Source organism: Lepisma saccharinum, chromosome 14 (assembly GCF_977018435.1).
Source record: "Lepisma saccharinum chromosome 14, izLepSacc3.1, whole genome shotgun sequence".
Classification (NCBI taxonomy): domain Eukaryota; kingdom Metazoa; phylum Arthropoda; class Insecta; order Zygentoma; family Lepismatidae; genus Lepisma; species Lepisma saccharinum.
Window position 1 is genome coordinate 70,405,104 of NC_139242.1, and position 27,256 is coordinate 70,432,359.

The following is a 27,256-nucleotide window of genomic DNA, read 5'->3' on the forward strand; positions in this document are numbered from 1 at the left end:
ATTTATTTATTTGAAAATCCTGAATACAGAAAAATCCATTTTACATCAAGATATCAACACAGGATATGAAACGAACAAATACTGTCCAGTGACAGTACAGAACCTTAAAATAGGTTGTTTTGAAAATTTTAAGTGCATATTTTGGCCTTTTTTAGTGCATATTTGCATGCATATATATATATATATATACAAATAATGAAGGAGACAGTAAACACTTACCACACATATAGAAATAATTCAATATTTCGCGATCTGAGTTGCATTTTCAAGAAGGTAGATAAAAGAACGACGACACTTTGAGTAGAGGCACAGAATACTGACCGTAGCGTCTCTACGGTCAGTGTTGCCAGATACAGTTGAAAGGAAACATGAAATACTTTAGCCAGTGTTTACTGTAAGGTGGGTGGTGGGTAGTTTCGGGGAGGAGAGGAAAGAGTTAGGTTGGCTAGGTTGAGTATAGTGGCGTGCATGCCTGCTATATAGGCCCTTTCCCATCACCTGCGGAAAGATGTGTCAGAGCGGGGGAGGGGGGGGGGCGGTAAAAGGTGGATGATGGCAACACGGAAGCAGTTATTGAAGGTGTTATGGCTGTTGGTGTGGATGGCAACTGTGAAATCGGAGTTTTGGGTGGAGGAACGGTGATTGATTATCCTTAGATTCAAGGGGGTGGAGGTTTCGCTTAGGTAGAAGTTGCCGCAGATTTGACAGATGAGGGTGTAAATTAGGTTGGATGAGTGGCAGGTGCCCTTAGGGTGAAGGGTGAACTCACCTGCTGCTGTAGGGATCAGGAGGGTCTGGAGGTGATGAGTATGGGGCAGGTCTTGCATCTTGGTTTGTTGCACCTGTGGGCTGGGGGAAGGGGTGCGGAAGGGGTGTGGGTGTTTCGGACCAAGATGTTTTGGAGGTTGGGGGGGCGACGGAAGACGACCCTAGGTTTTTCCCGAAAGATGTCTCTGGTCTCGGGATCACTGTGCAGGATGGGGAGGAGGGAGTGGAGGGTATGTCTGATTTTCGTAATGTGAGGGTGGTATTGGGTGATCAGAGTTGGAGGGTTGGTTTTGGGTTGTTTGGTGCGGTTGTGGGAGTTAGCTCTAGTGATTTGTTTGTTGATGAGGGTGGAGGGGTAGCCACGGTTGGTTAGGGCTTGGTGCAGGCGTAGGTTGTAGTTTTGGCGGGATGAGGGGGATGAGTTGAGGCGCTGGCCTCTGAGGGCAAGGGAAAATGGGATGGCTTTTTTGGTGTGGTAGGGGTGTGAGCTGGAGTAGTGGAGATACTGGAGGTGGTTGGTTGGTTTGATATGTATGGATGTTTCCAAGTGGTCTCCCGCAATGTGGATGTCCACATCGAGGAAGGTCACTTGGTCTTTGGAGTGGAACCAGGTGAATTTGAGGGTGCCCTTCTGGCACCATTTCTAACCCTATTCCTGTATATATATATATATATACACATATATATATATATTTAGTGCATATAAATCTGCCCCCTAGTTATCACCAACAAAACGAAGATTCATGTTGAAACTTTGTCTCAGTTATTTTTTGTGATGTTGAAGACAGACACCTAAAATGAAATATTAGCTTTTTTCATTGTCATTCGTATTTCTGTGTAGAAATTTTTTGTGAAACCAGTCTCTTATAATGATAACCTCACTTTTCAATGAGTAAAAAGTTTTCATATGCATGTTCTCATGTGATTTGAATTTTTGATTCCACTCACGGGAATTTTCACTACAATAAGCTATTTGTTATTTGTCTTGCAGAAACTTGCTGAATGAAACAAGCAAGATTGCAGTTCAATATTTATTTTCTATTTATAAGTATTTGGTCAATTTTTTAATTGCTTACATCTAATCTGTCCACTTGACCGTAGGTGTATATTAGATAAAATGCAGTTTGCAGCTTTGCTATTGAAGCTTCATTAAATGGCTATGCCATTATTATATGGTCCATATGCATTCCTATGTTCCAAATGTCTGCAATACAGCTGTCATGGAACTTAACCAATAGGATTCCTCGCATGTGAAATGTATTTCTTTCAGTATTGACAAGAATTCAAGAATTGGTGAAAATATTCTTGTATAGTTTTAGTTTGCTTCAGTACCCAGTACCTAATAATTTCAATATTTTCCTTACAGAGTTGTGGCAGAAGTTAGAAATCCTGAACGTATGTCGCAACAAGCTCACATGCTTGCCTCCTGCCCTGTGCAAAGTCCTGACACTGCGGAGGCTATACCTAAACGACAATCAGTTGGACTTTGAAGGCATTCCATCAGGGATTGGGAAGCTGGGCAGCCTTGAGGTGTTCTCTGCAGCAAACAACCAGCTGGAGATGATTCCAGAAGGACTGTGTAGGTGAGTGAGTCACTGGGAACCAAGGTGGCGATTTAAATCAAGTAACATATTGTGGCTGGGTGCGTATTACTCACTATATAATATAAACATTACTAAAAATAGTATGAAATTAGTTTAAAAAGTACTTACGTAAGTGAGTATGCAATTGTTGAAGAACGACGTTTCAGGGTACAACTGCCCCCTTCATCGGGTTCACAATTCTTTCTAAGCACTAAATCATAATGCTGCATTGTATAGTGTAATATGAGGACAAGGGAGAGGGTGTAAGATGGGGTGAACATGATGACATTAGAGAAGGGGTCCCCAAAACAGGGCTATCGGAGCATATAATCAGGAGCGGGCATAAAATTATGAAGAGGGAGGTTATCAGAAAAGAAGGGAATAAATTGAAAAGAAATGTTTACGAGGCTGCAAGTATTTGCATGGGGAGAAATGTAAAACTTAATCGGGATGATGGTAATTTGGAAGAGGGATGGGTGAGGCTTTTCAAAAAGTGGGACAAAGCAACGAAAAAAAGAACCTAACATTGGATTCCATGTTACTCCGGAAGTCGTCAGAGCTTCCGGTGTAGAACGTAAGTTCGCGCTGGATTGGTGACGTAAATGGAGGGGAGAGTAGGAATGGGATAGAGGGGAAATAGCTTTCACCTCTTGACCGATTGTGGTTGTTTCACTATGCAATTGTGCATGTTTTTAACCTTTTTACGAGTTCCCGTTTCTAAGGGATCTTAATGGATACAGGCGTTTTCAGCTTTAATGTGTCTTTTAAATTAGTGAGGTTTTTTAAATTGAAATATGTCATCGACAGTTTTTAAGTGTTTTTATCCCAACCCTCTACTTTTGGAGCACTGTGTGTGACTCAGGTACTGTTCAGAGATACATGTGGGAGCTACATGAACCTTTAGGCATTCTATTAGTACTGTTTAATTTGATTCTGGCTATTTTTTTTTGGTGGGGGGTATTCTGCTGAAAAAAAAGCACAGTTTTTACATTATAAATTATATTTTTATTAGAAAATATCAGCAGTAAGTGTGCAACTTTTGCCACGAGAACGGAACATATATCAGCCAATATGCAGGTACCATTTTGAACCATCATATCCCAGTGTTGCCTACATGGGGGCTCGATGGAGTTGAAATTTTGTAAATAAGAATAAGATTTTTCCTTTTGTTTTCTTTTTCTTCTACTTCATAAATGAGAATTGTTTTTTGTCGACCATAAGCTTATAGCCTAATCTGTATTGAACAATATGAGCTAAAATTTATAACTCTAGCATTCATAGTTACCGAGATATGAATTTTTACTGAAAAACTTGCAGAATTCTAAACTTGCTGCTTAAAATATGCTCTGGCATTATGGTGATTAACTACTTCTGATTATGAGCAATCTAGCATCAAACTGTATGTTCAAAACATTGTAGTAATTGGTGGAGAATTTACTTTGCACTACACACATTACACCTATATTTGTGATTAAAAATGACTAAGAGCCACCACATGTATTTTGATGACAGGCCAAAGTTTCAGACAGAAAAGGATCCACAAGCTGTGCATGTATAAGTAGGGCTGGAATTGAAAGGGAGAAAGGCAGAGTCCCCCCAGATTTTCTTTCTCCAGGCTGTAAATGCTAAATTCATTCCCAATCAGGAAATAATATTTCATCTCTTCTGGGAATAATTTCAGGCTCATGCATAGTCAAATAGTTACCACTCTTTCCTTTGGTGCAAGAGGTCCCAAGTTCGATTCCTGGTGGGAACCTCTAAGATTTTAGTGTTGACTTGGAATTTTGAGGATAACTGGGGAGCATCGGTCTTGAAAGCCAGGAAATAGTGGAGATGAAACTCAATGAACTGACATGTGTCACCCATGTGAATATGGGGAATGAAATTTGTTAAATTTAAAGATGTTAACTTGTGTGGAGTCCATTGAGTGATCCACAAACCCACCAGTAATTGTGCCAGGTGCAAGCCCCTTTCTAAGCATAGGTGCTGCTTCTTCATCAACGCAATATAATCATTGTTCATCCTCATCATAACAATCACAAAAAGGAACTGAAAAGCCATGTAAAATAAGAAACATGGGGCTGCGGAAAGCCTTTTGGTGGAACTGCGTAGAGACAAAATAGTGATACAAGTTAATTTATACTTCTTTCTGGATGCTGAAAAAGAAGAGGATTGAAAATTCATTTCCAGGAAATTGTAATAATTTTGGAATTTAAGAAAAATCATGTTTCTAACATTCAGTTATCGTTCCTTCCAGATGCGGTTCACTGAAGAAGCTGATTCTTACGTGCAACAAGCTGATAACCCTTCCAGATGCCATCCACCTTCTAACCGATTTGGACGCTCTTGATCTGAGGGACAACCCAGATCTTGTGATGCCTCCAAAGCCCACGGAAATGCAGAAGGGTGCAGGCTTGGAATTCTACAACATTGACTTCTCTCTTCAGAATCAGCTCCGTTTAGCAGGAGCAAGTGTTGCAGTACCAACCCCTCAGTCCAGTAAGTCTTTGCCCATTTATTCTGTTGTAATGAGAACTGATCTCGATTTCCTGGAAGTTCTGCAGTATCACTTAACACTTTATTTCTGCAAAAATTATATAAATTAATATTTTGATTATCACATATGAACATACATGGATAAAGTTTTAGTTTAATGCTTATGTTCATTTGATTTAGTAGATTTAATTAACATATTGCACCCTTGAATTAATTGTTAAGTTGAGGGAAGAGGAGAACAAAGAAAGAAACAGGATAGATTAAGGAATTGTCTCTGGGAGAACTACAAACCTATTACTTGCCTAAAGTGACTGAGAAAAATCACACAAACCTCCATCACGATGACCAGCTGGATATACACTATGTGGAAGAAAGACATTGGACACCACATGTCAGCGGATACCATCAGTTTTCTTGCAATCAATAGGAGGTCGGTCTGCCTTTGGCAGCGATAACAGCAGCCACTCGTCGTGGTAAACTGGCGACAAGGTCTTGTAGTACACCGAGTGGGATATTCCGCCATTCCTCCTGCAGTACAGTCACCAACCCTGGAACTGTAGAAGGACAAGGCGATCGCGACCTCAATTGGCGCTCCAGTTCGTCCCATAGATGTTTGATAGGGTTGAGGTCAGGGGTCTGTGCAGGCCAATCCATTCGGATGACATTATTTTCTGCATACTACTCCGTGGTAGCCCTGAAAACATGACAAGTCGAACTATCGTCCTGGAACACACATTCTTCGTTTCCTTGGAAACTCCACAATGTGGGGAGCATGGACTTGTCGAGAATATCTCTGTAGGACGCAGACGTCATGTGGCCATACACCGGTACCAGTGGACCCACGCCATGCCAGCTGAAACAACCCCAGAACATGATGCCGCCACCACCATATTTCACTGTGGGCACTACACACTCGGGTAACAGACGTTCTCTAGGTAATCGCCATACCCACACTCTCCCATCTGATTGAAACAGTGTGAAGCGTGATTCATCGCTCCATAGAACCTTCCGCCATTGCTCCACCGTCCAGTTTCTGCGCTCTTTACACCAGCATAGTCTCTGCCGCTTATTGTTTTTTGTTATCAGGGATTTGTGGGCAGCGGCTCGACCATGATAACCGAGCGCATGGGCCTCCTTGCGAAGTGTCTTGGTCGAAACAGTCAAATTGGATGCACTTTGAAACTCTTCTGTAATGGAATGCATCGGACGGCTCCTGTTTTGCCAAATCTCCCTCTTCAGCACTCTCCTGTCCCGGTTGTCCAATTTCGTGGGTCTTCCACTTCGTGGTGCATTGCTGCAGTGTCCCTTTTCCTTCCACTTCTTGATGACAAAGGCTACAGTTGATTTAGGGACCTGTCGGGCATCAGCTATGCTACGTATACTCATGCCTCATATGGAGCAGCCTACTATGATCCCTCTTTCAAACATGCTGAGCTCTTTCCTGTCCGTCATTTTATCAGCGAATGATCTGAGAAGCCTCCTGCTGCCGTATATATACCCGTCTGTACTCTCTTTTCCATGAGGAGTTCGTTTCAGAGTTGAAACCGGGGTGTCCAGTGACTTTCTTCCACATAGTGTATATCCTTCAGGATATGAACCTGAGACCTCCCGAGTATGTGAATCAAAGGGTTCACAGTGTTGATTTACATGCTGGAACTTCCTATGTGGACAGTTAGATTAAAATTAACTGGGAGATTGCAGTTGAAAGTGCAGCAGTGGAAATTGAACCTGAGTTAAGTCAATAACAGCATATTGCTATATTGATTAGTTTAATGTTACTTATTTCAACATTACTAGGAATACATTGTAAGAAGGGTGCCTACATTTTGTATATACATGGCCAGTAATTACTTGAGAATTGTGGTAGTCGACCATTTTACATTTACACTTCTAGTAAAGATAATTCATAAAAGGAAAAGTTGTTGAGTTTGTTTTTAAGTCCATTTTATGCACAGAAATGATAATCGGGACTGGATCTACAGGTTAAAGTGGAATCTGAACCACTGTGTACCTCCACTGGGTATCAAACCTGGGATCCCTTGATTACAAGGCAACAACGTTACCACTATGCCATCGGGGAGGCTAAAAGATTTTTTATAAGTACTAAAGTACCGAGTAGTCAGAAAGTCACGCAACCCATGGAGGGACTATAAAAGATGTTGGAAATGACCAGCATTCAGTTCCTTACACATGTGCACCCTTTTGATCATGTTCCTGAAGACCCTCTGGAGTGTATCACATGAAATGTTGTCCACAGTACGTTGAATATTCGTCTTCAGTTCATCCAAAGTGTGTGGATGCGTTACGTAGGCTGCAGACTTCAGAAATCCCTATAGGAAATAGTCCGGCGGAGTGAGATCTGGACACCTGGGCAGCCATAGTGGCTGCATAATGATGCACCCAGGTAACACAGATTCTTCAAGACAAAAACAAATGTTACATGGGTTGCGTGACTTTTTGATCACTCGGTAGTTTATCTAAAAAAGATGGTTATCCTGCTTTATAACTTGCTGCTATGTACCAAAGCTACACAATAATGTTATTTTGTGATTGTATTGCAACAATTTGCATTATCAGTGTTTTGCTTGCACTTGTGGCACATAATATTTCTGTTTAGACTGTCAAATATTCATACTCCAGTAAGTTTGAGCAATGATGAACAAGTGCATAAACACCTGAAGTCTTATGTTTGCTCTTTTATATTGTTACAGATATGAGTAAGGACCCCATTGCTCGAAAGCTAAGGTTGAGAAGAGGCAAGCGGGATCAGGAAGAAGCAGACCAGGACCAAGCCAAAATATTGAAGGTAATGTCTCTTATATGTTCCGTGTATTTTACATGTCACTATATTTCATTCTAATGAGTTCACGTTTCATTTTTTCCACATAGTTTTTATTCACAATTGATTTCTGCGAATAAACAATTTCGGCAAACCGATCACGAATAAAAACTACGCAGAAAATGTGAAACAAACTCATTAGAATGAATTATCTATCTCCGCTTAACCACCAAACAGATATCTTTAGATACAATGTCCCTGTATTGTAGTTTAGACTACAATGTAATTAGAAATTCGAGAGTTCCGTTGCTTAAGATATAGTAATGTCTCTCTTGTGTTGAAAAAGATGCAAGGATGAAATTGCATTTGAATGAAATGAATGAATCTGCATAAAGCTGATGCAGCTAATGTGATATTAATTTGGCAAGTTTTATTCCTACTATTATTAGGTCAACAGATATGCTGACATTCATATTAAATATCCATGGAGTTAACCTGTCAGCTTTCAAGTGAAAATAACCCATCATCTATCTCCTGACTGCCAGTCTCCCTTCCACAATCCTACCTAGAGGTGTGGAGATCTTCAACCCATAATGGGGTGATGTGGGGTCAGCACGTCGAACCTCCAGCCGTTATAGGAGATTTCCCAGACCAGCTGACGCTACTCACTCGTAGCTCCCCAATTTCCTCACGATGCTGGGTTGCCACTGGCCCTATACACAGGCCTAAAACCCAGAGACTGAACCCAGGTGGACTCTAACCCATGCTGTCCCGCAGTCTGAATCCAAATCATAGTGCCTTAGACTGCATGGCAACGGAGGACTTCAAGTAAAAAGTACTAATTCGTTAAATTTTGCATGTGTCTGTAAATTGTGGTATACTGAATGAAACTTCTTTTTCTTCCAAACTATTTCCTCAATTTACACCAGACTTACAAATAAAGTAGAGGATAGTCTAAATAAACTGCAAACAGGGGCATTTCCTCTTTAGTTTACATAGTAACAAAATCTTCACCTAAAATACTATTTTCTTTGTCAATAATACCAGAATCCCAGCTTCACATCCCATTTTAGACATTTTTACATCTGATCTGTACAGTTGAGTATTAACTAGTTGCAAATGAATGAATGTTTGTCGATTAACAAAGTGTCTAGTGTCAAATTCTGTTAATATTGGATCCTACCTTTAAAAGTTAAAGACTGAATTTTACTTTTCCATATATTTTTTGTTCTCTCCCTGAAATGTTATTTTTGTGATTGTGCTGTGTTTTAATTCAGTTTTTAGAGTTATTAAAGGTACGATCTTGATTATCTTCTTGATTTTTTTCACAGGGAATGAAAGATATTGCAAAGGAAAAGAACAAACAGAAGGCACAGGAAGAGACAAAAGTTGAATCATTGAAGTGAGTAACTCAGCCATTTAGTTATTATTTTAATGAATATAATTGTATACGAGGTCACACAATAAAGTAATGAGAATGATTTTATATTGTGAAAAGGAAACAAAATAATTGAACATTGCTTGTTTATTACTCACAGTACATCCCTCCTGCATCAATACAGCAATTGGCACGGTTGGCCAATGATCGATACGACATCTGCAAGTCTTCATGTGGTATGACTTGAAGATTGGACGTCACAACCTGTTGACTGGTCCTGTGCTCATCAAAAGTGCGTAATTTCAGCAGCAGCTTCACTTTCGGGAACGGGAAATAATCACAGGGGGATAAATCTGGGGAGTAAAGACGATGATTCAACACATTCGCTTGTTTTTGGACTAGGAATGTATAGACAACCACTGCTCTGTGGGACCGTGCATTATCGTGGAGCAGGAACCAACTGCCTGGTTCAGGATACTGAGGTCTGATACGGTCAGTTCTCTTCCATAATCAATCCAAGCACTACGATAGTAACAACCAATTACACTTTCACCCTCTGGAACAATTTCGTGATGAATAATGTCTTTGCTATCATTAAAAAAACACAACATTGTCTTCACCCTTGGCTTTTCGAGCTGCATTTTCTTGCCTCTTGGTAAATTTAGTGACTTCCATTCAGCGATTTGTTAGTTCGTACAAGGACCATAATAAAATGCTCTGTTTTGTCCTCCACAACAATAGAATTCAAGAAATGTTTATTCCAGCAAGCAGTTTTCAGAATGTCCTTCATGAAACTTGATGTTCACTTGCTGCTCCATAGCTATTACGTGACGACACCCTTGCACCTCCTTCACGACATGGCGGCATAATTCCCAGCATGCCTATCGCAAGTTCATGAGGTGTTGCCAGGTTGTGGATTATGGACCACACTACATCAGGAACGCGTTACTTCAGAGATAGAATGCACATGTGGGACAATATAAAATCATTCTCATTACTTAATTGTCGGTCCTCGTAATTTAAATACCTTGATTGTGTAAAGTAAATGCCTAAATATGCAGTGTTGTTTCAAAGGCAAAACTTCCTGCAGTTACCTGGTTACACAATTAATAAAGGAAGTTTATGAACCAGATTATTGGTTATTGGTATCAGTAAATTTTATACTGGTATCAGTTGACTGCTATGGCTGGGGGTATAAGGGGTGATTCTTTCTCAAGACACCCAAACGTCAACTTCTCTTCCACATAGTACATCCTGGATTGTAATTGCAGACTAACGAGGCTCTGGCATCTGGACTCATCCAGTATAATACTCTGTAGGGTTTGTGTTTTCTCCATGTGTGCGTGTTATTGCCCCTTCGTCCATTTCAGCTTGTTGTCATTCATCGTCATCTTCGCAATCAGGCAAAGTGGCAGAAAAGCAAAGTAAAATAAAATAATCAATGAAATCTTCTATTATAGATATGGATTGTTTCACTTCCTGGTACAGGGCTTGCAAATCATTCCTGATCACCAGTTTGTTTGGAATGTTTGTATGTATCTCTGTCTGAAACCCTGGGTATTGAATAATAATGAAATCGAATTGCTTTGGTTGAGCAGATTAATCGTCTATGTTCTTCTTAAAGGTTCCCATAACCACTTCTTGTAGATGCAAAATAATCTAACACAGTTATATCTACACAAGTATAGAGTGACTAGCCATGTGAGGTTGTGTTGTTGTATGTATATTTTGGTGTAGCTTGAAAAAGTTCTGGGAAACCAGAACGAAACGTCGCAGATAAAATGAAATAAAAACCACTAAATATAACTGTGTTAGATTATTTTGCATCTAGATTAATCATCATTTTCCATGAAAGATGTTTGAGTTTTGAGTTTTTGTTTTTAAGACCACTGTATGCACAGAAAGGCTAATTGGGACTGAACCTACAGTTTAAAGTGGGATCCGAACCACTATGTGCTGCCACTGGGTATCGAACCTGGGACCACTTCATTACAAGGTGACAACATCAGGGAGGCCCTGAAAGTTGCTCTTACTGGCAACGTTGTTTCTTCCTGTCAGCTTAATCTGTACGCTTGCTTTGTTTATAAATTGCATCATTAGTAAGTATTTTAGAATTAATAGGCATATTTGCAAAACTTGTATTGTCTTTCGTTATAGACCCAAAAGATGGGATGAAACCCTGGAGAAACCTCCTTTAGATTACTCAGAGTTCTTTGACGATGCTGCAGGCCAAATCCCTGGCCTCACTATCTGGGAAATCGAGAACTTCCTTCCCAACCAGATTGAAGAGGCTGCTCATGGCAAGTTCTATGAAGGAGATTGCTACATTGTGCTCAAGACTGCCATTGATGAGACAAACTCTCTCAGCTGGATGATCTACTTCTGGATTGGTGAAAAGGCGACAGTAAGTTCTCTAATAAGATCCTCAGTGTACAAGGTGCATTATTAAGGGAGAAGGGCTGTAACTGTCGTTTGCCAGTTTAGATGTTTTCTCAACTGTGTTGATATAAAATTTGCAAGAAGTCTATTCTGTTGGCCCCATGACTTCTCCCTCCCCCTTTCCTGTTTCTTGCTTTTACCTCAGTTTCATTCACTAGAAATGTGACAGAAAGTAACAAAAATGTGAACATGTCTCCACTGTAAACTGAATTGACAACACTTCAGTTACAGTAGGTAAAGATGATTGCCCCTTGACATCTAACAAAAAGTTATGTTGTTTATTCCCCTTAACATTTGCATGATGTTTTGGTTGTGCAAGAACTAAAAAACTGACTTGTTTTATTTGAAGCTCTTTGCGTGAATATGTATGTAATTTCTGCCACATACCCTAGTATTCACAAGGCAATAGTGAAATGGAAAAACATTTTGACTTAGAATCTTACACACAAGCAAAGATAAATTATTTATCTTTCTTGCAAAATGAAGAAGTCAGTTTTTCTGGTTTTTGGCTTAATGTGTATTCTGGTCTAGAAAGCCAGATCACTTCAAGAGTGGAGCTTGATACATTGACTAGGTGTTATCCAGTGATACCAGAGAGAGAAGAAAAATGAAAGAAAGAAAATAGACCAGAGAAAGAAGTTGTTGGGAAATGCAGGAAGAAAACTACTTAGGTATATCAACTTTCCCTGTGTTAAGTTACATATGCTAACATAATTGATAGTCAACAATAAATCATAAGATGTGTACCTTTATACTGTAAAATTACAGCTGTTGAACTGATGAAACACAATTGTTCCAAGATATAAAGAATGTGTAATTCAGTAAGCATGAAAAATATGCAATGTTTTGTTTTAGATGTATACTTAAAAGGTTTTGTTTGATTTAGAGGACATATCAAATGAGAAAAATACTTGTGGATTGTACAAGATATTTGTTACTTTCTTTGTTTGACTCTGATTCTTTCAATAAAGTAACAGCTCATCACAGCAAAGGTATGCGGTTAAAGTATCTAATGTCTTTATCATTGCAGCTAGATAAGCGTGCATGTGCTGCCATTCATGCTGTGAATTTGCGAAACTACCTGGGTGCTCAGTGTCGGACAATTCGTGAGGAGCAGGGGGATGAGTCAGATGAATTCATGTCACTGTTTGATACGGACATTGTGTACATTGAAGGTGGACGGACATCTAGTGGATTCTACACAGTGGAGGATACGGTGAGTAATTGTATTTGCATGATGTTGTTTTCTTGGTTATGGATGTATACTAAAGCTGTCACCTTGTAATATAGGGGCCCCAGGCACAGTGGTTCAGATCCCACTTTAAACTGTAGGTCCAGTCATGGGCCCCTGCATGCACTTGCTCCCCCCCCCCCCCCCTGAGATTTCTGGAAAGAGTTATTGTAATTCGAATGTTGAAATTGTAGATATATTTTATAACAGAAAGTATTGTTTTCCGTGACTTAAGTTACAGCAACTATTATTATTATTTTAAATAAGGTTACATTGAAGCTTTCAGTCTATTTTACACTGATTATCTAACTATAAGAAACAGCTTTTTGTCCTGCATGAATTAATGTTAAGTATACAGTTATGCAATATACATAGATATACAGAATATGGAAATTACAAATGTATGTAATTTATAGAAACATAAGTAGTAGTAGTAGTAGTTAATAGTAATGTAATAATAATAAAATAAGAACAAAAATAGCAGTAATAATAACATTATTAATAATAATAAAAGTTTCTGTGACTCCCCCCACCTCCTGAGAAAAACTCCTGTGGGTGCCCTTGGATCCAATCCTTACTAACTATCAGTGCATAGGGTTGACTTAAAGCAAACTTCAACAAACTTTTTTTTTTTGGTCACTGCACACCATAATTTTTTCAAGCTGCCCCATAAAAATGTGGATACATATCAGGCTCTCACAGTTATAACTTCAAATCTGGAGAGGCATTATTGCTACTAACATATACATTCATAATTAGCCTGTATGGTGGTACAATATTGTGCCATTTAGTTAGTATTTGTATGAATTCAATGATACACTTCATTCACCTTGATTTTGTAAATATGCAGTTCCTTTTTCTAAGGCAAAACTCATTGCTGTCATCTGGTTACTTATATTAGTTATGCAATTTTATATTGGATTCGCAGAATGTCAGTATTGGTAAATTGTGGTACTGTATCGGTACCGGAAAATATTTCATACTAGACCATCTCTAAAAGTTTTAATCCATTTTTAATATATATCCCCTACTTGTGTTGTACTAAATGTGTTAGAAATTTAAAACTGTGGAAATTTGAATCTGAGTTGGTCATGAAGGTACACCCTTGTGCAAATTAATTGAAACAAAGCATGTTTTCTACATTACTCGTAATCGTGTACTCAAAACAAACACTAAAAGTCAGTTAGATCATTTGTTTTGTTAGCTGATGCAATCATTACGTCAGGTTACTGTATTGCATCAGATTTGAGAATCCTGTCCGATCGCCGTAGTGTTCATTGACTGATGCAATCATGACGTAAGCAGCTGCAGTATTGCACCAGATTTTAGAAACCTCACCAGATGTGATTCGACCGCAGGATGAGATGGATGTAACACCTAGGAAACGCACGCAGATCATAACTTTGCACGAACATACAGCTAAAACGCATAGAGAGATCGCGTCAGTGGGTGGTGTGAGTTTGGCAACTGTCAGTGGTGTCATCAAGTTGCAGGAGGTAACCGGATCGGTTTCTCCTAAACGTAAAGGAAATTGAGGGCGCAAGAAGAAAACAATCCCTAGAGATGATGCTTACTTGCTTCGACAAAGCAAAAAGGATCAAGTGAGGCACTGAAAACGGATTTGCAGGAGAAAGGAATCAAAATTAGTTCCTCTACAGTTCGCAGGCACCTTATTGCGGTCAGACGAAAAGCCAGAAGACCTGTCAAGAAACAGCTTTTAACGACAACAATGAAACGAAATCGGTATAAATGGGCAAAAAAGTATAAGGAATGGACGAAAGACCAGTGGCAAAAAGTCCTATTCCCGACGAAAGCCATTTCTTTGTACAGGGTCAGCAAAGTCAGCATGTTCGAAGGTCACAGGGAGAGAAGCTTCGTGATTGCCACATCGATCAGTCTGTCAGGCACCCACAAAAGATGTTTTGGGGATGTTTTAGTTATAATGGTGTCGGAAGCCTGCATCCAATAGAAGGAATGATGCGCTCGAAACAATATATTGAGGTTCTACGAAAGTGTGCTATTCCTGAGCTGAAAACGAGGTATCCTGACGGTACTGGGATATTGCATGCGGACCTAGTCCCCTGTCACACATCGAAAGTGGTGAAGAAATTCATGACAGAGCAGCAAATACAGGTACTTGATTGGCCAGGGAATTCTCCAGACGTAAATCCCATTGAGAATTTGTGGGCTATATGCAAAAGTCGCCTCCATGCTGTGGAGAAGCTCATTCAGGCACTCATTCAAGTGTGGTACAGGGATCCGAAAATCAACAGTGACTGTTCGAAACTAGTAGACTCCATGCCAAACCGTGTTCAAATGCTGCTTAAAAATAGGAGGAGGTCATATCTGTTACTAATGTAAGTGAGTTTTGTATACATGTATATGTGAGTTTTGTACAATAAACTACTAAATTCATGCTTTGTTTCAATTAATTTGCACAAGGGTGTACATGCACAATTCAGCATACTGACCAACAGATTCACTTATTAGCTGAGCACTACAAGGTGATGGCTCAGATTTCCAAACATGGGTTGTGTGCGTTCCTACACACACATGCATACAAATTGCTTCATGCTTGTACTACTTCCAGAGCCCTTGCCTGTTTGCTCTTATTTGAACAAAACAAACAAGTGTGCATGTATTTTTTTTGTTTGAAATCTTACCTACTGGAGAAGAACTAACATATACAGAAATATTTTTGCTGTATAGAATTTCATGCTAATTGTAAGTTTAAATTTAATTTTTTATGTAAGAAGTGAGTAAATTAGAATCTGACGGGAATGGCTTCTTTTTTGCTGTGCTGCTTACTTCGTAATAGAGATGGGAGAGGTTGATCAACACTTGATTGCTATTGATTAAGTAGCTGGTAATTTAGTGAAGAATTGTGCTATCATGTCACTTTTTGTGAATATAAACACACAATTCATGCCATGGTTTTACAAAGTAGACAACTATGTTTAAAAGACAAATTCCATTTCAGGCAATGAGTGACATTCGTTAATTAAGGACATTAATTATCCATTCATGTTCTTCAAGGAACAGTAACAATTTAATTTTGGATCAATAGAATATTATTATCAGTATAATTAAATCAGTAGGATGAAAAATTTCATATTGATCCATCTGTACTTCCTAGTTAACTTTAGGTCCTTGGTTTGAATCTAGGCTGGGCATGGGTGAGTGTCCCTTCATCAATTTCATCATATGATCGATCACTCATTCTCATCTTCGAGATTAGCCAAGATGTAAAGTAAACCATATCAATCAACCTAGTTACCTTTAATTTCAGAGGACTCTTGTGAGCTTGTGGTATGTTTAAAAATGTTTTCCATGCTTCACCAAGATTTTACCTTTCACGGTAATTGTTCTTACAGGTGTACGTTACTCGCCTGTTTCGTGTGCATGCAGCTGGTTCGTCCATTCACCTGGAGCCAGTTCCTGTGGAGTCGGCATCCTTGGATCCTCGCTTTGTGTTTGTGCTGGACACTGGAATGAAGATCTTCATGTGGTATGGACGAAAAGCAAAGAACACCTTGAAATCAAAAGCAAGGTAGGCTAAATTTGACAGGTTCAATAGACGTTTGCTATTTTACTATGTAGGTAAATTAAGCATGGTGAGAGTACACGTTCTGATTACGTCATTATAGCTTCTCTTTCAATTATAATCGGAGCCACGGTGGTCTAGTCGGTACGGTGTCTGACTGTCATGTGGGAGACCCGGTTTTGATTCCCAGGGTGGGTGATCTGAGGTCGGAACTTTTAAGGCATTGTCCCTGCATAAAGTGGCTCTGGGGCTCACGCAGCCTCAAATCAATGGATACCTGGGAGTAGCCCTGGAGGATAAAGGTGGCCAGAGCATGGTGCTGATCACATCACCTTCAAAATGGCCAAGATTGAGAATGTGTAGGGCCCTACCCCACATCTCCTAAATGTGCCTTCGGGGCACGGTGGTATATGCACCTTTCAATTATAATCAGTAATTGTGCTTGTAAGTAAGCACATAAGAAATGCTTGTTTGTTAGAATTATATTATTATGTTTGGTAACCTTAACAGTTTAATCCCAATCAACCAACCAGTACATTACTTGAAGGGTGAGGTGCCATTCCCCCAGTTAAGAAAACTTGCATAAAACATGCCCCTAGCTAGGATAATTTGCGTAAGCATCTTCCAGCTATACCCAAACTCAACCAGGCATTTCCCCACCTAGAAACTTCCACTTCGGGCACTGAACAAGGAGTGAATTAAACTTGCTCAAGTGGTCCTGTAGAATCCATCCTTTATAATAGTAAAGAGATTTTAGACGAGTTGCATTAAATCAGTGAAGGGCCATTCAATATTGGTAGCCCCAACTCTGCAGAAAACAATTGCATGATGCCTGTACTCCAGGCAAGCCCTGTTCTGGTTGCGACCTCCCATTCCACTTGTATTTAATATATCCGTAAATACCTTTATAATGCAATTTTTGTTCTTTTAGGTTGATGTCTGAGAAGATAAACAAGAATGAACGTAAGAACAAAGCAGAGATCATAACGGAAGTGTTGGGTGATGAGAGTGCAGAATTTTGGAGGTTGCTGGGTGAAGAAGATGGCCTTCCACCAGAAGATTCCGTAAAGGTATTTATGTTTCTGCTGTACACATCTGAGATATGTACTTGAATCCTTCCCACAAATCTCTGAGAATTATTGGGTCTCATAGCAAACTAGAGAGAAGAAAAATAGTGTGTGACCATTCTATCGTTTCTCACTTTTTAAATCTGTAATTGTGTTAATCTTTAAACACTGGTCCCATTTACGACCGACCAGTATCTTAAGCCTCGACAATTTTAATGCAGCACAAATATTATAGGTTTGTTGAAAGCTTGTTGAGAAATCAATTTCAGTTTTCACATACGAGAATATACACAAAAGACATATTCAAATGAGAAATGTTAGTCATACAGGGTTAATGTTTGATTTATTCTGGATGGAATGGTGATTTTCACAGGAAGTAAAATGTTGACAACCTATCATACTACAAATGCAATTACATTTGGTTGCATCATAGTGACATGCCAGCAATTTTTTTTCTTCTAACTACACGTGTGAGGTGCAATGGAAATATTTCACTTCCAACAAAAGCAATGATAAGTAGTTCTCCCTCTTTGATTTATTTGTACCACAGCACATTTGAAAAGTACGTACCTGAAAACCTCAAATCTGGCATGAATTTTGAGCATAAAGTTTCATCTGTCAAAAGTTAATGGACAATACTCTGCAGAAGGAACTGAATTGGAAGTATTTCTGTAATAGACAAACCTTTCAAGTATTTTAAACTCATACAATTTTTGGGTACTGAATTAATAATATTGACATCGATTGAGCCCTAAACTTGATTCAACTCTTGCTATAATCATAGATGAATATTTAGTATGATATTAGCCAGAGCACTGAGGCAGTTCTAATATAGACTACCAAGCATAAGTAGGACCCACACGTTCCTGATCTCACTCATAATGAAGGTGAGGTTAATTAACATTTCACTGAAAAAAAGAAAGAAAAATGTAAACATTACATTATGTTCTTATTATCAGCTGATTTCTTTTTGTAGGAACATGTAGATCCTGACTTTGCACCCCCTGCTCCAAGGCTGTACCAGGTTCGTCTAGGAATGGGATATTTGGAACTGCCCCAGGTTGAAGTTCCTCACAGCAAGCTGGTGAACAAACAGCTCAACAACAGGAACGTTTACATTCTGGATTGCTTTTGTGATGTGTTTGTATGGTTAGTTAACACCATTTTTATTCTACAAGAGTTTGTGCATTATACTGGGTGTTCAATAAATAATTTATACTAAGTAAAATATTGAACTTACGTTAATGAAACCAGGCCAGAACGAAAGGGAACTCAGACATTTTTTTTTTTACACCTACAAATGTTCAATGTGTGCACCACAGGTGACATGGCACACATCGACACGATAGTCTTGTTTTTGTCACACTCACATCAACATGGGCCTGTTGATAGTGTATATCGCTGCGCTGATATGCTCCATAGGGCTGTGATAATATGCGGCATCAGTGAGACAAATACCGTCAGAACCCCACAGAAAGAAGTCACACGGTGTAAGGTCCGGTGACCTTGGGGACCAAAACATTGCCAAAATACTGTGTATGATGTGGGTGATTTGAGTGTCACCTAGTGGCAGGAATATGAACTCTCAGCTTAACAAAAAATACACGCCCAAACTGTTTGCGTTCCTCGATTGTTCTGGACTGGTTTCATTAACGTGTTCAATAGTTTATTAGCAATAAATTTTTGTAACTCCTCAATTATTTATGAAACACCCTGTATAATGGTACAACATGATCATCTCTTGTGTTTTCCTAAAAGTGATGTTAGCATGTACTTTTGCTTTCAAGCATCTGTTTATCCAGAATTTTCCGTATGTGTGCCAAGTAGGGGGATAATTATGAGCTGGGTGGTCCAGTTATGTCATTGGGCTGCCAAACAGGAGACCTAAGGTGGCAGAAGCATGGCACTACTAAAATGGAAAGTGTGCGCAGCTTGTATCTCTTAAGTCACTGGTTCTCAACCTTTATGAAACTGTAGCCTGGAAAATGCTTCATTTTTAGTTCACTGCCCCAATCCCAACATTTTACTCACAAAAATCTTCCTAATTTTTTAACTTTATGTAATATGCACCCGTGAAATTAAATATTAATAAATAAATTATTACTTAAGTCGTAAGGAGAAATTGTAGGTTCATTATGTCTAAGCTTTTTGACAATATATAAAGGTAGGTTTAAATTAGCTGTCAGCCACTGGATCCAATGCCAACTTGTAGTTTGTTCAGGTCAGTATCATTAAAATAATTTGGTATTACTGAGTTTCATTGGTATATTACTTGGGAAATCGACGACTATATTATTTTGCTTGGGAAACTGATAACTATTTAATAGTTTGATGTAATGAAGTTGGTTGGAGAAGAACTGTCTCAGGAGAACCTCTTGTGGCTCAGTATAATAGATGCCTGGGCCTGGTACTGGGCTGTACCCCATCTGTTCGCAAAATATTGTCCTATGTGACTTTGTCATACTAGCAAAACTTTTTAAGGGCTGAGCCGATACCATGACAGAAACTTACCAATTTCCACTGACACCGATACTTGAAAATTGTAACAGTTCAAAGTAGTTCAGAATATTATAAATTTTAGATGTAAGTTTCCCATTTAAACTATTTGCTTTAAAATATTCGTCTTTTACATCAGATAATCATTTAGTCACAAAATTTGTCTCTCTCTCCACTATGTTATTGGAAAAATAATGAAAATTTTGTATTTTACATAACTTCTAAGATTTTCAGACTCTGGAAGTGTTGTGACATTTTTACAAACTCCGCAAAACACCTGAACTCCAGAAAAGTATCAGTGATATTTGTGATTTAATCTCAACTGATAATTTCTGATACCAATTTGCTCAGCCATGGTGGCCTAGTCAGTTGGGCATCTGACTGCCATGTGGGAGACCTGAGTTCGATTCGATTCCCAGGGTGGGTGATGTAAGGTTGGAATTTTTTGCAGCCTTGTTCCTGCACAAAGTGGCTCTGGGGCTCACCCAGCCCTATCCCCACATTCCCTAAATGTGCTTTCATGGTATGGTGCTATATCCACTGGGAACTTGACCTTTATGTAATGGGCTTGGCCCTACTGATTTTTTTATACAATGTACAAGGTTTAAGAATGGAATTAGTGGGATATTGTATGAAAATTTTAAGTGTGTTGGGATGTGTGTATAAATCACTATCTTTAAATGAGCAGAGATAAGCTTTTTGAACTCACCTTGTACTAATTTGGCTGTTCTGTTCAAACACATGAAGCTCTCCCTTCACCTTCCCAAAATCCACGTTTTTGTTCACTTCCGTGGGTGAATCAAAAAGTAAGTTACACCCCCCTGTAAAAAATAAACAAAACACATTAGAAAGAAAAAAAATATTGGACGAAAACGCATGAGTGTTCCAAGCACTTTCCGTATCGTGTGACCAGTTTTTCGATTCCTTGTGTGTAAAAATTCCATCCAATTTCTTTGAACCAATTTGAGACTGCTACCTGCACTTCCTCATCTGATGCGAAATGCTGACCCCCTAAGTCTTGTTTGAGAGGACTGAAAAGGTGGTAGTCACAGGGTGCTAAATCGGGGCTATAGGGAGGGTGAGACCACACTTCCCACTTGAATTTCTGCAGTAAATCCTGTGTGACACCAGCTGTATGGGGGGGGGGGGGGGGTAGCATTGTAGTGAAGAAGAACAACCCCATCACTCAATCTTCCGGGCCTTCGATCTTTAATGGCTTTTCCCAGCTTCTTTAAAGTCTCACAGTTTGTTGCGGCATTGATTGTTGTTCCTCAGAGCACAAACTCACTCTAAACAACACCTTTGGAATCGAAGAAGATCATCAGCATGACTTTTCGAACCGTTGGACAGGTTTTGGCTTTTATTGGTAGTGGCGAATCCTTGTGTCTCCATTACATGTATGCCATCTTTGTCTCGGGAGTGTATTGGTGCACCCAGGACTTATCTCCTGTGACGATTTTGCTCAGAAAGTGCAGACTATCCGTGGAATAATGCCGAAGAAATGACAGTGCAGCATCAAAACGTTGATTTTTGTGCCCGTTGGTTAACAAGCGCGGCACCCAGTGAGAGCACAGTTTACGATAACCCATCTGATCACAAATCAGCATTTACGCACTACCATAGGATATGTTCAGTTCACTTGCAATCTCTTTAATTTTCAGGCGGCGGTTAGCAACAATGATTGCATTCACCCCCCCCCCCCCTTCCCGCATTGTCGATAGTGTTCACAGTTGCAGGCTGCCCGACATGCAGTTCGTTGTTCATGTTTGATCTTCCCTCTTCAAACATCTGGCACCATTTTGCGATCATAGGGTGTGACATCGCATTCTCACCATACACCTCGACAATTTGGCGATGGATTTCACTCCGATTATGCCTTTGTGCCCACAAAAAAATCAGATGACAGAGCGCACCTCAATGTTGGATGCCACCTCAATACGACACAACATACTCACACTGTAACTACTCGCATACTAAACCAGCTGAAGCATGGCTGCTTCTGGTGTGTGAAGAAAACATTCCAGACAGTGTTGCCACCAAGCGTGATTATTTTATCTCTCTTAGTACAGGAACACGGGTCGGGTGTAACTTACTTTTTGATTCACCCTAGTAGTAGATACATTATCTGAGGCTTTCTATTTTTTTAAATTTTTGTCATAGGTTTGGGAAGAAGTCAACAAGACTTGTGAGAGCTGCTGCTGTGAAGCTCTCACAGGAACTCTTCAGCATGATTGACAGGCCAGAGTATGCCTTGGTCACCAGGGTGCAGGAGGGTACAGAGACACAGGTAAGGTATTTGTCGATACTGTATAAATAATAATTAGTACCAATGCTTGAACAATTTAAATTTGTGTTGTAATTATAGTAATCAAGCAGTTTATATTACCTTACTTCGATGCAAGTTCTTTTGTATTTGTGTAAGATATTTAACACTTTCTTGAATATTCACATAGCCACCTTTCCACAATAAGAAAAAAGTATAAAAGATGTGAAAAAAGTATAAGCAATTGAAGGTTGGCAGTGAACTGTGGAATGCTCTGTTGTAAATGACCGTTATTTTATTCTTGAATTTTTTAAATACTGTTTTAAGGTTAATTACTGTTACCAAGATGGTAAGCTCAATTTGTAACAAAGTTTGGTAGTTTTTGTGTTCATTCATTGTCCTATTTTTGATGGTAAATGTCATACTCATGCTTTGCAATTATTGCTCGGTAGATATTTAAGTCCAAATTCAGTGGCTGGGATGAAGTTATAGCAGTTGACTTCACAAGAACAGCAGAGTCGGTTCAGAAAACAGGAGCAGATCTCACAAAATGGGCCAAGAAGCAAGAAACTAAGGTCAGTATATCCTTATAAATAAATTAATTAATAAATAAAAAAACTGTTAAATATTTAATATACACAGTGTGTCCCATAATTTTCAGCACTGATGGTGTTTGATTTGGAAGAACACTAATTCTCCAAGTACCCTGATGTTTTCTCTTTCTTGCTGGTAAATTTGAACGTTGGGGAAGAATCCTCTTAAAAGTTACAGTATCATAAGCAACACCACCCTAGCTCACCATGTTGGAAATGGCCAGAAAAAACAAAGGGTTCAACAATGCAGAGACCTGATAAAGGCTGCGGACAGGGATTCCAATTTCCTGAAAACTATCGTGACCGGTGACTAAACGTGGTGTTTCCAATATGAGCCGTTAACAGAGCGCCAGAGTTCGGCGTGGAAAAGCCAAGGGTCCCCAGGACCCAAGAAAGTTTGCCTGAAGAAGTCCCGTAGGTATCATTCGATTCTATAGGTATCATTCATATAGAATTTATTCCCAATGGACAGACGGTCACATGGGTGTTCTACCTTGAGGTTTTGAAGCATCTGTGCACACAAATTTGATGGGTACGCCCACGATACCGACAACAGGGCACATGGTCCATGTTGATTGACAGTACACCAAGTCACCAATCTGTGGTTGTCCATCAGTTTTTGACCTCGAAGGGGATTGTTCTGCTTAATCGTCCCCCTATTCTTCTGATGTGTCTCCTCCTGACTACTTCCTTTTCCTGAAACTGAAATTGCTGTTTAAAGGGACCCAGTTCGATGTTGTTGCAGACATTCAACGAGCTTCGACTGAGTATCTCAACACTATTCCTGTCAAAGACTTCCAGAACTGTTTTGACAAGCTGTATGAGCATTGCATTCAGTATATTGAAGCACAAGGAATGCATTTTGAATAATATACACCCAAGAGTGTCATTGCATGTGGGGTTCCTGTTTTCTCATCCTAGTCTGGAATATTATGGGACACTGTGTATATATATTAGGGTTTTCATGCTGGGCACAATACAAAGGATTATGTTATGTCCTCTGTATGTTTTATTGCACTACAATTATTCACCGATTTTTGTATGCACGAAAGTCTCAGTCAATCTTGAACAACCCTTGTACAAAGAACAAAGAAAGAGAATGATATATAATATTATACAATTGTGTGAAAGGCTTATAAACATTTCAATTATTTTATAAATTGACATAATTTATGTCAATCTTACCTATCATCAAATGTTTGGAGTCTGTGCCTCTGATGAGAACTACTTGTCAAATATGCATTAAGCTTGTAGAAAAGGTAGATGAGAATCTGAAGAAACTGTACGAAATAAATAATAGAAAAATTACTAGTATTTCCCATCTTTCCTTTATTTTGTACATTGGTTATTTCTAGGGAGCGGAAGTTGATGACCTAAAAATATAGGTATAACACCTATAGAATGTCCTAAAAAATGGGAAAAAATGATGTAAATAATGCAAAAAATGACCATTAAATTTGTTAAGTTTCAGGTGAAAAATTGAAATGAAAAGGAAAGTAAACAAAATGCAATCTTGCTTTAAAAAAAAAAAGCACCACCAAATGATTCTACATGCACATTCAATTAAAATATGCAACGAGGATTTCCAATAGAAACAACTGAATAATTTTAAAACAATTTCATGAAAAAGTTCGTAAATTGCAATCCTGCAAGATATACCATATATAGGCCTATGTTCACCTTGGTGAAAAGACTCAAGAATATTACCAAAATGAAAGAAGTGACAGAATATGACTAAACAATACTCCAAATATTGCGAAAAATGACGAAAAAATGACAAAAATTGGGAAAAATGACCTAAAACCTGAAAATTGGCAAAAGATGCCCTTTAAAATTACCTTTTTTGGGTTCTAGACGAAGTGTAATAATGTGTATATTTAATTGGCATCGTGTCAGAGATGTCACAAAAAAAAGTGACATTTCATCAACTTCCGCTCCCTAGTGATTTCCATTGTTTTTCTGACACATTTCAGCAAATCACAATGATGAGGATAAGTGATGATTGCATGAAATTGATGAAGAGACACTCATGAAGAGCAACCATACTCATAAACACCTTGCCCAGGCCAGAACTTGAACTTGGGGATTTTGGCGGCGAGATTAAAAGTTGACCACTTAAAGTTCTCACCCACCAAGCTGACTTGTCCTTACTTAATGTAAAAATAAATTGAAACTGCTGCAACACTTCCAATGTCATTTTTGCTTCATATCTTATGAAAAATGTTCACAGTGTATGGAGTCACATATTGATACAAAATTAATAAATAATAATAATAATTCCAAGTAGAAAGATATGTATGTGATCAGAAATTATTGAATATATTGTTCTGGTTCTGAACTAAGGTGATTCAAGTATTGTTTGATTTTAAATCATATTAATGATGTATATCCCCCAGTTTATGGTAATATTATTAACCAAGCTGCTCTTTATTTGTAAGATATATCACAATATACATACTGTGCTAATTACACTTAGACTTAGACACACTAAAAATATTGATATTTAGTGCATTTTCTCATCCATTTTACATGATGGGCTTAATATTTTGATGATTGTGCAAGAATAATGACCTACAGTGTGATGTGTAATGTATAACAAGTTGTGGATTTTAATTCATTCAATGCAATTGATTGGATTTCAGGCTGACTTAGCTGCCCTGTTCACACCACGTCAGCCAGCAATGTCTCCGACGGAAGCACAGCAACTCATGGAGGAATGGAACGAGGACCTGGAGGCTATGGAATCCTTTGTACTTGAAGGAAAGAAGTTTGTGCGACTACCAGAGGAGGAATTGGGTAAGGCATTATTCATTGAATTTCTATATATTGACCTTGTTTGTTAAACTTTATGCTTTCCAAATAAGAAAACAAGAAGACTTTTTAAAAAAGAAATAACCAATTCCCCTTCCTCCCCAACACCAGAACTTTCTTCTTGGCATATATTTGATATTGGCCATAGAGGATTTAGAGGTGGATCTGTAGAAAATTTGGAGTGAGGCAGCATGAAAGTTAGATGCAGGAGTTTTCCACATCCAACAATAAAGTAATGATCCATCTGTCAGATTACTTTTGACCAACCACCATTCAAGGAATATATTTTGTAAAATTTGTGCAACTTAAAATAAACTAGGTGCTCAAAGTGAAAGATTCCCACTCTGGCAAAAACTGTAGCAGCATGACAAGTATCCATATTATTCATATTTTGTTCAAACATTAAAAGGTCTTTTTACTTAGTTCAACTCCCTAAAATTCCAAAGATTATATTTTTTGTGGTAAAATGTTCATCATTCACAGTAGTGAGAATGCAAAATTGACATATGCATAAAATAGTATTGTGTGGACTAAATATACAACTGAACTTAACCAGCCATAAAATTGTCTGTGGCACATGCAGGACATAACTTAATTGAAAAGTTTACGTGAATACTGTGGTTGAGTCAGGTTGAGTTTGACTTTTTGTTTTAAATCTACTTTATGCACAGATAGGCTAATTGGAACTGAACCTACAGTTTAAAGTGGGATCCAAATCACTGTGTGTCTCCACTGGATAGGTCAGGCACCAAACCTTCTTCTTTGGTTCTGTGTGCAAATAACCTACCCCTGAGATACCAAGGCATACTGCAGCATACCTGGAATGAACACAAAACATTGCAGAGATCTAAGTTGCAGGAATTGTGAGGGTGCTAGAGGTTGGCATGGTAGAGCTTTGACACAATGCCAAGGACCTCAGTTCACTCCTTGAATTATACACAATGTGCAATAACTTTTCAATAAGTTGTAAATACTATATTTGTGATAGCAATATGTGAGTATTTTAGAAATTGAAAAAAAAGATGACAAAATGAAAAGTTAAGATCATGAAAAGCATAAATTCTGAATTCTCATGAAAAAAGTTGAGCCTCTACTTTTGAACTGTTTGCTCATTGGTTTTGCTTTCTGCAAATGTGCACATTAGAGTGTTAGCATTAATATTTATAATATGTACAAGATTTTTACATGTTACTTAAGACAAGGAGTCAAGTTGTTTTTCATATGTATTTCCAGGCCACTTTTACAGTAAAGACTGCTACGTGTTCTTGTGCAGATACTGGGTGCCCGTTGAAGGACCGGAAGACGAGGATGGGCCCGCAGAGGAAGAGGAACCCCTGGAGGATGACTTCCAGTGCGTGGTGTACTTCTGGCAGGGTCGGGAAGCCTCAAATATGGGATGGCTTACTTTTACCTTCAGGTACTGGTTGACAATTATTTCAGCATGGTCATAAATAGTGCAAAATTTAAAATGTCCTGAATATTTCATATATGCTATGGTTAGCCATATTGTATTGTAATAAATTTTAAATCTCCACTGACTTCATCCAACGAGGATGGTGCCAGTGGCCACTGAAATTAATAGAATGAAAAAGAAAAAAACAGTTTCGCGGATAAAGTGAGTACCAGTTTCTCCGTATTTATCCACTGGCTTCATTGGGAAATAGTGCCTCTAAATCGTGTATACCGGCTAGTTTCTTTTGGTACCAGCAACACATGACTGTTTCTTGTAATTTCTCCGGAACAACTTTCTTTTTTCATTTATATTCATATGGAGGTTTGAAGTGTGGACTTTTAAAATATAAGGATAT

General features: G+C 38.7%; 1 protein-coding gene across 1 annotated transcript in view; it reads left to right on the forward strand.

The window, feature by feature from the left end:
- The window catches only part of fliI (FLII actin remodeling protein), a 46,038-nt gene that overhangs the window by 13,320 nt on the left and 5,462 nt on the right, over positions 1 to 27,256 (forward strand). Inside the window, exons 6-18 of the mRNA XM_083134808.1 lie at positions 2,135 to 2,351; positions 4,609 to 4,850; positions 7,559 to 7,653; positions 8,958 to 9,028; positions 11,162 to 11,408; positions 12,474 to 12,659; positions 16,049 to 16,224; positions 17,150 to 17,288; positions 18,262 to 18,434; positions 21,942 to 22,068; positions 22,497 to 22,619; positions 25,280 to 25,433; positions 26,682 to 26,865. Coding sequence (XP_082990934.1) covers positions 2,135 to 2,351; positions 4,609 to 4,850; positions 7,559 to 7,653; positions 8,958 to 9,028; positions 11,162 to 11,408; positions 12,474 to 12,659; positions 16,049 to 16,224; positions 17,150 to 17,288; positions 18,262 to 18,434; positions 21,942 to 22,068; positions 22,497 to 22,619; positions 25,280 to 25,433; positions 26,682 to 26,865 — 2,134 coding nt within the window. The remainder of the gene's footprint in view (positions 1 to 2,134; positions 2,352 to 4,608; positions 4,851 to 7,558; positions 7,654 to 8,957; positions 9,029 to 11,161; positions 11,409 to 12,473; positions 12,660 to 16,048; positions 16,225 to 17,149; positions 17,289 to 18,261; positions 18,435 to 21,941; positions 22,069 to 22,496; positions 22,620 to 25,279; positions 25,434 to 26,681; positions 26,866 to 27,256) is intronic.